Here is a 13,747-nt window from a genome sequence, read left to right on the forward strand (position 1 = left end):
ACTGATTCTTTAAGCACACTGAAGGCTCTACATGTGAAATCAGAATTTGAACCACTGTTAGGGGATATTTTAAACATGGTAACGTCAAACAAATATGGCAGATCAATTAGGTTTTTCTGCATACCAAGCCATGTTGGGATACCGGGTAATGAAGCAGTGGATAGATGTGCATCAATGGCAGCATACAAAGAAATAACAAACACAAGACTTCCATATAAAGATAGTATTCATGCAATTCAGAAGGCCTTGAGGTCAAAATGGCAACATGAACGGGACCATTGTACAAGCAACAAGCAACATCTTACTAAATCCGTAATTGGCAAGTGTAAGTTCTGCAGTCACCAGCAACCGTTCTGTGAGGTGATCTTATGTCGACTTTGGGTTGGACACGCACATCTTACAATTTTCTCCATCAAAAATAAAATTCGCCATCTTGCAAGAAGTGCCATGAACCTCTTACAGTGATACACATTCTTATGACATGTCCACACATCGAAACAACGAGATGGAAGCTTTTACACAACCTGTAACATTTACATATACCTTCACACCCTGCCCTATTACTGGCAGATGACGCGCTAGTGCCATTTACTAACTTGTTCGACTTTTTTAAAACAGCAGGTTATTTGCACCAACTATAATTTAACGCAGGTTTTCTTGCTTTAACGTTGCGTTTTCTATTGTCTTGTGACTGGCACACCATGGCCTTAGTAGCCTTTGCGCCATTAAACCCGAATTAACAAACCATTTTCAAAAAAGGTCCATGTCTAGTCTCCGGAAGTCTTATGGAGGGGAGAGATTGAAATCAAGGCCCACATTGCAATGCATTTTCATTCATTTGTTGTAGCAACTTCACCAACATTGTAGAAAACGTTTCATTTTTGCTACAATGTCAAGTTCGTACATTTTCTCCTCTAAATATAAAATCTTCATACCATCATATGTGGACCCACGAGGTGCCTTAGAGTTATACCATCAGTGTTTGATGTTTTTCATTCAACTTTCAATTCCTTGCAATTACAGTAAAAGCTCGTTAATTCACTACTCATTAATTCGAAATTTCGGATAATTCGAATTAGTTGCCGCAGTCCGTCCCACAATGTATTGAAAGCAATATGTAACACATCCCGCTAATTCACACTGAAATCCACACCGCCACCGATAATTTGCACTCCGCATCATCGTGGATGGGGAGAGTGCTAGAGCGCGGTAGCACGCTGGCGTCGCCGCGCGGGTCGCGCAGCTTTTGCTTTTTCGATCAGCGGCAAGGACGATAACACCCTCGCCGCGCGCCATGTTCTTTGCGCACGAGCGTACGAGGGTGAGCCGGCGAACGCGGCTCAATCTCGCGTGCGCGAGAGGGGAAGGTGGGGCGGAGCGCGCCCTCTCTTGTCGCGCGCGAGGCAGGGGGGTGAGGCGAGGGAGGGACGATCTTCAGCGGCTGCCGCTTACGGCGCGGAAGCGATCTGCGATGTTTGCAGAGTGCGCGTATTGCCGGTAGCTTCATATGCGATGTGCTTTCTACGTTTCGTTCGCGTTAAAGCGAGGGCTGTACGAACGTCAATTCGCTCGCTGCTACTGCTGCGTGCCCTCACTCCAGCGTTTTTCAGCGAGTTTCCGCGGTCATCGAGCGAAATGCGTTCATGCTCACCTGTGCGCGCGTGACACAGCGCTTGTTAATTTAGTTAGTAAGCGAATGCTTGCAAGTTTATACGGCCGATAAAACAATTATTCTTACTTCGTATAGCTATCTACTAATTTTCTCTCGCAATCGATGCTTCGCTTTTCGCGCGAGACGGAGTCTTTTTTTTTCTCCGCCCCAGTCAGCGCGACAAACGCGCGGATGGAGCCACCTCGACGTCGGGCGCGTCGGACCGCGCTGGTCGCGTCCGGTTACGTTGGCGCGCGTGCTCACGCCACGTCAGACTATATACGCGCCTTAACCGAGCGATTTTTTTTTCTCTGACTTTCATTAGTTCGAATTTTGTATAATTCGAATTTTCATAGCATCCCCGCGGAATTCGAATTAACGAGCTTTTACTGTATATGTTAGGTTCGCCTTGTCATCGTAGTGCCTAGGGCTTTTCCACTTTGATTGCCTTTTTACACTTATTTTAGCCACATAATAAATTTTACTCTTGGTTTACATGTGCCAAGGTTTTTTTTCTATTCCTATGCGAACATGTTCCTTTTGTCTGTCTGGGCATACTCTTGTATAACCTTGAGCATATGCCTTGACGGTTTTAACATATCTCTGAATAGATTGTGACTATTGAAGTCACAGTATCCTTGGAAAATATGAAGTAGAACATTGTGCAGTGTGCATCCATGCATAAAGCATGGGCCATGTGGAAACAAATTGTTCGATAGCAGCATATGTATGCCATCCCAAATTCTGGGTTTGTCAAGGCAGCTGATGAGGTGCTCGCACAAGGATCACAGTATGGAAGGTTTCTCGTATTTAACGAGTGCGCTGGCCTTTTGCCTCTTTGTAGCACTAGTATAGTTGTACTATACACTGTATTTTCTTCACGTTCCACAACATTAAGAGCAACTCACTGAAATTATTCATGTTAAAGCTTGTTTACTTGTGTTCAGGATGCCCCCTTTTGTTCACTTTTGGTTACTTTGACTTCCTACCAATATAGCTCATTTTAACATTGACTTACGCAGCCTTTTTTCAACACCTCGGCACCTGTCTATTTTGTCTTGTGCTGTCAGCAATGCTGTACAAAGCAAACAAATGTGAGCAAAGTAAGCAGGAATCAAAGAAAAAAAAATGTTATCCACCTTTCTTCTAAGCAGAGGAATAAACATGGATCAGGGAGTCCCACACAATTTGAAACATGACCTTCCAAATTCCAGCATGCCCTCCTTGCAACCCAAATTGACATCATCAGAAAGTATAAGGATGACTGAGTTAACAAGACCACTTTGATATAAATTTCTACCATGTAAATGAAACATGCATCTCTTATTGAATCCAGCACTTTTTGTCAGGGGGCAAGTTAAATGCCCTTGTCATTTGTACAGTCGAGCCCGCTTGCAAATTTTCACTTAAAAAAGTGTTTATCATTGGCTAATAAATTTATCAAACGCATAGAGAAGGCTTTCCAATAAACTTGCTCGCCACACTAGTCTGGCAAGTATTAATACTGAGAGGATTGTATGCGGTGCAAGAGCACCATAAATGGTGAGATATGCACGGAGACCCCTGCAAGCATGCACACCTGAGTGTCGGCAGGAGAGAATGTTGGTTAGAAGGGGAGTGCTAGCAGCGTTCTTAGGGACTGTTCCAAATTTCAAAATAGCCTACCTTGAATGACGGATCTTTCAGTGCCATGCACATCCAGAGGGACCACGTGGGCATCTGCACATGGCTAACTTTTTCTTCAGTTTTTATTTTTCGCTGGCTCTCAGGAAGCCTCCTTTGTTATTTCCTCACAGGTTCAGAGCCAGTGTCAGTTCACTGCGACCAACAGCATTGGCGACGCCTAAGAAATTTGTGCCATGTTCACGATGTTCAGGTATCCTCGACTTTATTGTAGCCGAATTTAAAAGTATAGAATTCATGGAATTATACAACCACGTTCACAGTTTGTTCAGACACATTAGTGTACCAAACTCCTATACATTTACTATGCTAAACTATGTGAAGCAAACGTATACAAAGCCTGAAAAACCTGTTGAAACGTTGAGTCTTTCCTGCTGAAGCAGTCTTTAATTACCAAACTGCACGAGCAAACAGCGCAGGTGTTTTTTGAAGATCAAGCAGTGACCCTGCACCTTGCTGACTCCTTCATATGCTGCTCGAAGTGCTGTGGGGACACTTAACTCTCACATACCGACGCGCTTCTTTCTCCCACAACAAATGGACCACAGCAGGAACACTTGTCACAGTTACATCAGCTATGATGCGATAGCACTAGTGCTCCATTAATGGTCTCTCCTAGGAGGACTTGTACAAACACACAAGGAACTTTTTCTCCTCTTTGGCTCTGTGGCATCACATGCACAGAGACATGTAACATGTGCATGCCAACTAGTTTCACAGGACTATACTGTGGACGATTTTTGGCTTTCAGGGCATAATACCAGCATGGCAAAACATTTGCTCACCCAAGCTAATTCCAATGAAGAGTGAATGATTCAACATTTCGTATCACCAGTTGCCGAGTCAAACGTCTTCAAATCCTTAAGCATTGCTCATTTGAAAAAGTACTCCTTGAATTTTGCTTAGCTTGTAGTTTCTTTTCTTCCCAACAGCACGACCCACTGTGCTCGGCGTGTATCACATGTGCACTAGTAAACACTAAGCCTGGCAGTTTGAAAGGCAGCATTGTACACCACGAAAGTTCAACTCACACAGGGCAAGTCCAGTTATAATGAACCTCTCTTATGGTGAACATTTTTCACACTACAAAGGAGTTCATTGTAAGCAGGCTCGACTGTATTATGTATTTTGTAAATTGAACAATTTCTGTTTGAGCAAAACAACTTATACAATTGCTTGTGCATTAAATTCGACACTATTGTACATATGGCAATCAAAACAATGACAAACCTTTTATTCATCTAAGTGCAGGAAAAGAAAGGAATGGCCACTCACCCTGTATCTGCTCATCCTTTTTTAAAGACACATCAGGGGATTCCGGTGTCAAATCATCATCATTGTTCTCGGATTTCAAAGCATCCTTGACCGAGTCAGACTCATCAGCTACAAGCTGCTCATCCACGTCGTCCTTGTCGTCCTTGTCCTTTGACTCGGACTCCGAGCATACAGGTTCAGCTGGGATCTCCGAGGCCTCCTTGGTGCTCTCACTCTCAGGCTTTGTCTCCTGGTCAGCGCCTGTGCCATGCTCAGGGTCTGACTGTACACTCTCTTTGTCGTCATCCACATTGATGCTGGATGAGAGGGAGTCTTCAATTACAGTTTCAACGACCATTTCCTCTGATGCAACTGTCTCCACCATAGACTCGGCTGTACCAAAAAAAAAAATGGTAAATTAGATAAACACATTGTTAGCAAGTCTTATTAAGCTCAGCACATGAAACAGGCAACCAAAAAGAAAAGACTAGACTGCATTCATTCCGTCTGGTGCGAGATCGGAAAGGGCAAGCACTTGACAGAGTCAGCTTAAGTATGGTCTGATTCTCACATTGTTTGATTACAAGTGCACAGCGTGCTGCTCACATGAGGGCTGTTTATTTCAGCCACATACTAGTATCATAACTATAGTGATTCGATTGGCCAAAGCTGTTTTGAAGCAGCGTTCTAGAGCATCCAAAAATGCGTCTTGGAGCGGAAAAACTGGCTTTTGGAGCATCTATAGGGTCATTTAAAAGGGGAAAAATCCCCTTTAAGAGAAGTAAAAGAGTTCATTGTTTTGCTTCTCTCAAAGGCAATAAGCTAATTTTATCAGGAAACAAGCATATTTTTACCAGGAAACATAAAGCTCATAATAATGCTGTGCTGAAACATGTGAATCCCATGTATGATGATGAATTACGACAATGACAGAATGATGGGAACGGTATGACAATGAGTTTGTGAAGACGATGGTATAACAAAAATCTGACCACTACAGCATCAAAATGGTAGTATGACCACAAGCTTCTCTAATGTCTATTTTAGCTTTCCAGTTTGCAGGAGGCTGGGTGTGAGAATGGTGGGAAATGTAGAAGTGTGATAGAGACAAAAGTTTGAGGAACTTGGCCACCGAAGAGCGTTAGGAGCGTGCTATGCTCGCTCGCTAAGCTACATCAGCCACAAACTGAAAAACAGCAGCAGTGCAACAAAGAGAAACAAAAACAAGCTCAGTAGCACATGCAACAACTTCCCATTTAACTAAATTTGCAGCCAAAACAAAAAGATGCCCACCTGATGAAAACATGGCAAAGTTCACATCATGAAAAGGCTTCACTGTACAGTGCAACACTTTTCCATAAAGTGTAATTTAGAAAGTTGCATGCTCTCACCTCGAAAGCGTTATTTCAGCAATGGCCGTAGCCACCACATTTCAAGCGTGTAGTAGCCCTACATTCACGCCCACCTTATACTTTCTCCATGCGCATGCATGAGTGCATATGACGGAGGATGTTGCTCGTGGATATAAGGAGTCTTGAACTCAAGAGATGAGCTTTGTTTTTTTTAACTATCAGAAAATAGCAAAAATGTAGCAGGATGTAGCAGTATTTGCCTTTCGGAGCAGTTGGAGCAATTGGAGCCGCATTCACAACACCGTATTTACTACAGTGCAAACAAAAAATACCAAGGGGAGTTGCGAAACGACACAATGATGCACTGGTGTCAATTTTATTGTCTCGCAATTCTGACCCAGAAAACAAAAATCAGGCCTTATGCAGTCACATCTATGCCACAATGCAACCAGTTACTGTTTATATTGAGCGCAACCTGCGTGACTGTAGAAAACTCCATCAAACATCAAAATTTAAAAATTTGAAGTTCATCTTTAAGGAATTTGACACCTTGTTATGAGCATACAAATGGTCATTGCATGATGTGTAAGAAAAAACGGTGATGTCGTACTGGCTGTCCTAGTTCAATGTTCTTTTTTGGTTGTTTTTATTTGCTAATACTGTCAGCCCCCAGAGAGGCTATTACAGGAGCAGGTCGAGTAACAAAGAAATACACAAAAAGAATAGCAACTAGCACAATCAAAGACAACCTTGATGGAAACAGCAGCAATGAAAAAGCAGGTATGCGTGATGACAATGCAACCACAAAGATCCCCTAAAAGATGTACACAGCAGTCTATCGAAATAGTGTTGAAATAAAATTCAATTCTATCTAAAGTCTTTGTGCTTCAACAAAAACTCGGACAAGAGTCTGGCCCTGAAGATTGCTAATGGCCGAACCTTCATATAACAAATTCTTGGATTTACAGTCAACGGAAAATTTTTTGGACATGCCCAATACATCGGACACACCCCAAAAATGGATGCCTTCGCATCACTGCCATGTACCTTAGAGGCAATGTCTAACAATGACTGAATTCCGTACGCTCAAACCATTTGCTGCGATATTTTTCTGACTTTTTGCCATGGCTGAAGGTCCAAAATGGCACAAATCAAAACCTACACCTCCATCACTTTGATTACTCCACAGCCTCGAACCAGTGTTCTCATACGTAAATTTACTGACAGTCGTAGCTAGCCATAGACGTAGCCATTAGCATTTGGCCACACACTGTTTTGTATGTTTGGCATACTTGCCAAAACCTTGAACATTAAAATCTCACATCTCACATATATAAAATCTCACATACATAAGGAGGAGAACATGGAGGGGTGGGGACGCAATCATTTTTTTTATTAAATGCTGGTAGCCACCGTATATCAAAGTGTAAAATCAGTTCCTGTGGAAGCTAAGAGGCAGCAGTACAATTGTTTTTTAAGGTGTAAGCCTTTAGTGGCTCATGAGTGTCTGGGCGCAGTCCGTGGTGGACGCAGGAAAGCGGTGATCACCGGCGAGGGAAGTAAGGAGAGGAGGCACCACGCCAGTAGCGCTGTGCGAGTGGGCGCGTGGGAAAGCGTGGAAAGCGCGCACATCGGCGACAAACCTTGCAGCCATATGGCTGTGATTGCAACCCATGCTCGCGGCCATGGCGGCGTCCATTCGCAGAACAGTTCAGACAACGACAACATAGGCAGTCATACATAGGCTTTCACCTATCGCAGTTTAGCTCAACAAAGTGCCCACAGATTTTCTGCTATAAATGGCCGTTTCTTTTTAAAGTCATAAGAAGTTGCAAAACCTCCAGAGTGCCTTTAGGAAGAGCTCCATCAGGGTGTCTACCAAGTTGACATTTCCAAATTCCCCGAGTTTTCCAGGTTTTTCCTGAGTGCCTTTGCAAAATTTCCTGATGACACAGAACTTTGTCTTATGTCAAGACAGGCTGACACCATGTCGCCCAATGCTGTCACTCTATGGTAAGCATGTTAAAAAAAAAAAAAAGAACGATTTATTCCAGTTTGAATAACAGAAATTAGTGTTCATTTTATTTAAAAAGAAAACAGAAGGGAGGGGTTAGTAAAATTCCCAGCGAATAAATTATCTTCGAAAAAAGTGGTACAGCCCATTGCAAATCAAGTCGAACATCTTCAAATACGAATAAAAAGAGATGCTACAAAAACAAATATTTTCTAACATGAGCTATATCTATCAACTGATATCAAGCTCGTTGGTATGAGGCCCAAACAATGTCACAAGTGAGATTCTCTCTCAGTAGCTGGAAAGTCAACCTCACCTGTCCTGACATACTCTCATCTCAGTCCGCGCACAGCGCCTCAGTGTCGCATTTCACTGCTTTAAAATTTATTTTGGTTGGATGAGGGATACCTGCATCTTGGTGTCAGCCACCACTTTGTTTTTTGAGCTCAAGCATCTTCAAAGAAGCGGCAGCACACTTCTTTCCCATTCGTTCCTCAATGCATCAGTCCTTTCTGATCTTGTACTCCTTCCACCTCACATTTGCCCCATGGACCACTTGAAGCATCCTCTTGGTCAGTTGTACAATTAACGTACGATTTCTGGGACTTCCTAGGGGCCGCGAAAACATCAGAAAAATCGGGCAGGCCAAGAAAATGAATGCATGTCTTTTACTAAAGAGACACTAAAGGCAAATACTAAGTCAATGTAGACTGTCTAAATACCATTCCAGAAACCTCGCAATGCTTGTTTCGTGCCAGGGAAACACTTATATTACGAGAAAATTGCATCTGAAGGGTCCGAATACCTTTTTCAAAATTCTAACCTTTTGCCACCCAAACGGGGGAGTAGTGACGTTGAATACGCCATCACCGCCCTTTGCTGCAGTAGGTGAGAAAACGGCGCCCGACAGAGGGCGGTACTGTGCCAAGAGAGAGCGGTGGATTCACCGCTGCAACTGCTTTTTAGTCACGTGGCGTAGACTGTTTGGGCATCCCGCTACATCCCATAGAAGTTCAGTTCTCTGCTACTTGCAGTTTGTGTGAGTTTCACGAGCCAGCAAAGGCAGCACAGCACTACGCGATAACGAAACTACTGAAACACGAAAGCGTGGGCAGTGCGGAGTCGGGCAAAACAAAACCTTTAGACTGCCCACGTCATTGTCAGCAATAATTCAACAAATTCTTCTTTCTAAAAATCAAATAAAACTGGACAAGAAACATTTCATTTCATCTAATAATACAATACAAGGATGTTTTTTGCAACGAGTGGTTGAGTACTACTTGTGACAGAAATTAACTGAGGAGTGCTTTCGTCATTGGCCAAGTGCTTTTATGTCCCGGGGGAGACTTTAATCATGTCCTGCATTTACCTCAATTTCTCGATTGATTAATGCCATTTCAGACCTGCGGCCACAGCAAAAAGTCAGCAATATCAAATGGCGAATGGTTCTTGCATCCGAAATTTCATACGTCCTTATAGATCAACTCTATGGAGTACGGGTGCCGTGAAACTGTCTGAATTATTGGGCGTGTCCCAAAAATTGGATGCCCGCAAAATTAGTCATTCACTGCACACTGGAAACCCCTTCAGCCAAAGGCACGGCGTCAAAGGGATTTGTTACGATTCTTCACTGTTACTCAAGCCAGCATGAGCGTGACTTTTGTTCCCTTTCAATAAAATTACAGCTAATTTTCCCTGATAGAAGCATAAGTTCCCCGAGTTTTCCTTGACTATTCAAGATCCCTGAGAATTCCCGGTTTTCCCGGTTGGTAGACATCCTGCCCATACCGAAAAGGACCGTTTTTTAAAAATGTTCGGTTGTCACCATACATGTGCGTCAGTGACCATTTGGGACTGGTTTTCACCATTGTACATGCACGGCAGTCACCCTGAAAGGGTAAACCATCACCATCTACACAGCATTAAATCAAGAGATACCAGCCACACATAACTCAAAATCTAACCCTAATGACAAAAACAATTTCATTACATGAGTGAAAAAAATCATAGTAGAGTGGTCCCTTGTCACTGCTAGTGCAACTTTCTGCTCAAGGAAACAAAACAAAAAGAATGTTCACACACATGATTCCCACATGCAATCATGGTGGCTTTTATATTTTCATGCACAATTTGGCTGCGATCTACCACACAAAAAACAAGGACCCACAACCACAGTCATGACAATGAATGCCAAGGTGTCCACTCGTGACATTTTAGAAGACCAAATACTATGGTCTAAGCAGCAATTATTCAAGCTAAACAGTGTGTTTGCAAACTTGCTTAGTTCACACAAGTCCACCTTAAAAGACAACTATCCTGTTGTCTGTGTGTTTATCCTCGTCGCATGTCTCTCAAGACTGAAGTGTTTGAGGACTAGTCAGCAGCTCGAGTTTGCTTACCTTCAGCTGGGGAAATTGCTTGATCTTCATCTTCCTCCAAGTCTTCTTCCTTAGGCTCAACTTTAGTTTCTACTTCACTGGGTGATGTATCTTCAGCTACATCCTCAGTTACCTCCATAGGCTCCTCGGTAGCAGGGAATGGGTCTGGTTCCTCAGATTCCACTGTCTCAACAGGTGGAATTTCACAGGGTGTCTCAGAAGGCTCAGTGGTCAGTGGTGCTGTCACTTCTTCCACAGTCAGCTTCACAGGTGATGACACCAAGCCTGGCACACTGCAAAAACAAGACCACTCACTTGATCCAGCTCACACATGCTGTCACCATGCAAACGAACTCGTACAAACACTACCACTGCTCCGGAAGAATGGTAACCTCACGATCACCAAAATTCGGCATCAGCTTCTTACCCTTAATATATGCAATTATATGCAACAAGTCTTGCAAATTATATGCAAGACACTAGCACCACCCTAAGATATCCAGCCAAGGACAAACGTAGAGTTTGCTTTTCAAAGCTTACGTCCACTAAACTCTACGTTTATCCTTGGCTGGATATCCTAGGGTGGTGCTAGTGTCTGTCGCGGAATGCATTTTAAGAGAAGCGCTATCCAGTACGCAGAAGTCAGTTGCCGATGCCCCTCCAGGCGTACGGCCTAAAGTCAGTGTCATACCTTACATGCACGAGATATCCCATAACTTGAAAAAGATGGCCCAAAGGGCGAATGTAAGAGTTGTTTTTTCTGCTCCCAACAAGCTCGGCAGGTTTCACAGGCTGACGGATTCAAACGCCATCCCTTCCAATAAGTGCAGAAAGCATCACCGCAAAAAGCATGTCGAGTGTGTCCACCGGGTGGTGTACAACCTCCCGCTTTCATGTGGGAAGGAATATATCGGACAAACTGAGCGTTCCTTTAATGATCGGCTCCGTGAACACAGCAACAATGTAAAAAACGGCTCTGGTGGTTTCTTGGCGATCCACTGTCGCAATCATGGATGCAAACCTCTTGAGGATCAATGCACGATTGTTTCCCGTGGCAGCACGCAGCTCATCCGTGAAATATCTGAAGCGCAGATGATCGCAAAAGTGTGTTAGCTTCTCCCCTCTGGCTCTCACAGAAAAAGAATTAGGTTTCTTGGACGTGGCATCACATGACTCGTAACTATGTTACATGAATTCGCACTTCATTTTCTTGTAAGTGCATGCACGGTCTACACTGCCTCCCATGTATAAAATCGATGCAGTGGCACAATAAACTTAGTTGAAAGTTTGCACTTGGTGTGTCGTCTTCTCTCACGTCCGTGTCGTTTTTTTTTTCGAGCATAATCATTTAAGTAATGGATTACCAACTTGCCCAGAATGCTGCTCTCATATAGTACCTGATTAGAAACAGTTGGCACCCTTTAATTGTCATCTCCCAAATTAACATAACAGAAATTGCTTACGATTTTGGTGTCATAATGTTTACAAAGCCATATTTTGTGCTATAAAGCAACTTAATTATTTTTTACTGCAGAATAAGCAAAAGAACAAAATTCTTAAACCTTATTATGCATATCGCCTAACAAATTACTTTTGCAAAAGGTGAATCGTGACATTATCTATAGTATGAAGACAAAAATAGACAGCTTTATTGCACTCCTCAATGCATCAGGACTTCAGGAAATTGCAAACCTCAATGCTTCAGGAAAGAAAGACAGCCGATTTCAAGCATTCTTTCGACTCTGAACTCAATTACAGTGACTGCAGCATACTCGCAAAGTGAAGACCACGATATTCTTTTTGCTTGCCTGCTTTCTCCAAAATAATCACGCTCACCCACTAGAAGGGAATGGGCAAGAACTTTGAGGTCAAAACATTTCAACTAATATCATGAGCAAAATGGCGCAGTACCACCAAGATTTCAGTCTTTTTTTTTTTTTTTTTCCAAGGAGACAGCCCAAGGCAGAGGGTTCTTGGAATGAGGAAACCTCCCACCTAGAGTGATCCAGGTTCTGACTCGGATTACTGTTTCAGAAAATGTCCAGTTCTCTCTCTCTCTCTCTATTTGCAATGCTGACATATTTACTTGGCAGCTGTGAATTGTGTGACGTACTATGTAAAAACTGTAAGGTGTTGAAATGTTGTTCTTGGCAGTGACTCCACCAATGCTTTCGACACTGTTTTCTATCAACTGCCACAATCGCCACTGTCATCTACACTTCTTCTGTGCCGTTAATGCTGTCTTCGCGAGCATAACGACTAATGGATGCATATTCGCATGACATGGAAAACAGACTTAAGAAGGAGGGAGAAGAAAGGAACAGAAAGTGCTACATCGGGATGACATCACGCGAACTTACGGCACCAGTTATCACCGCTGTTCCTCCTCCTCGAACTCCCTCTCTAACCGTCTCGCACAACGCCTATATTAATACACATCAAAGCAATAAACGTTTCTTGGCCCAGCCACCGCTGTGTATGGTGCGGATTCTTTAGTAGTGATGAGGATGGGATGACAACGAGCAGCCCTCTTAGAATGCCGCAGCCTTCACCACCATGGGAGGATATGCCAGCCTGCCGCAGTTTGACGAGACAAGCGAAAAGTGGCCAGTTTACCAAGTTCGACTGGAGGCCTTCTTTGACGGCAATGACGTCACGGACTACAAGAAGAAGCGGGCCCTGTTGGTTGCCGCACCGATGACCCACACCGTGGATTTACTTAGTGGTCGATGAGCGCCAGACCAAGGTGAACAAACTTTCTTACGCCGAAGTAGTAGCTTTGTTGCAGCAGCACTTTTCGCCGACTAAACAAAATAGCCCAGTCTTACAAGTTTTTTACACACGACCAGCTGCCAGGTGAACCTGTCAAAAATTTCGCAGTTGCCATTTGTCAAATAGCGGACACATGCAATTTCGGCGCAACATTCGATCGAATGCTGCGAGATCGCATCGTCTGTGAGCAGCAAAGCGCAGGAGTACATCGACAGTTGCTTGCGAAGCCGCAGCTCACGAGGAGTGAAGCAGAAGAAATCGTGCTATCAGCCGAAATGGCAGAAGTGGGCGCGCAGCAGATAAGGATCCACGCCACTGAAGGAAGCGTACATGTGATGGAGGACAGTCATATCGCCCAAGAAACCGGCCACGGATTATTTTGTGCAACCGCTGCAGAGCGAAAGGGCACGAACCAGAGAAATGCCGGCTCCGTTCGGCAACATGCTTGAAGTGCCAACAGCAGGGTCATATCGCCAGAGCCTGTTTCCATCGAGAGAGAGACGGTGTATCAATCAGAAGCTAATAGAACATAATAGGTCATTAACCGGTGGATCACCTTCTAACCTTTCCCTACATTGCCAAGATTGTAACTGCACGCCAGAGGTAGATGTATGCGCGATATTGTACAGGCACAAGAATGAAG

At 43.7% G+C, this 13,747-nt stretch overlaps 1 protein-coding gene across 5 annotated transcripts in view; it reads right to left on the bottom strand.

Moving 5' to 3' along the window:
* Brd8 (Bromodomain containing 8) overlaps window positions 1-13,747 on the bottom strand; it is a 113,574-nt gene that overhangs the window by 43,707 nt on the left and 56,120 nt on the right. For all 5 annotated transcript variants that reach the window (XM_065433187.2, XM_065433185.2, XM_065433186.1 and 2 more), the window contains 2 exons: window positions 10,354-10,625; window positions 4,610-4,981 (listed from right to left, as the gene is read on the bottom strand). In XM_065433187.2, the coding sequence (XP_065289259.1) occupies window positions 4,610-4,981; window positions 10,354-10,625 (644 nt within the window). The remainder of the gene's footprint in view (window positions 1-4,609; window positions 4,982-10,353; window positions 10,626-13,747) is intronic.

Source organism: Dermacentor albipictus, chromosome 1 (assembly GCF_038994185.2).
Source record: "Dermacentor albipictus isolate Rhodes 1998 colony chromosome 1, USDA_Dalb.pri_finalv2, whole genome shotgun sequence".
Classification (NCBI taxonomy): domain Eukaryota; kingdom Metazoa; phylum Arthropoda; class Arachnida; order Ixodida; family Ixodidae; genus Dermacentor; species Dermacentor albipictus.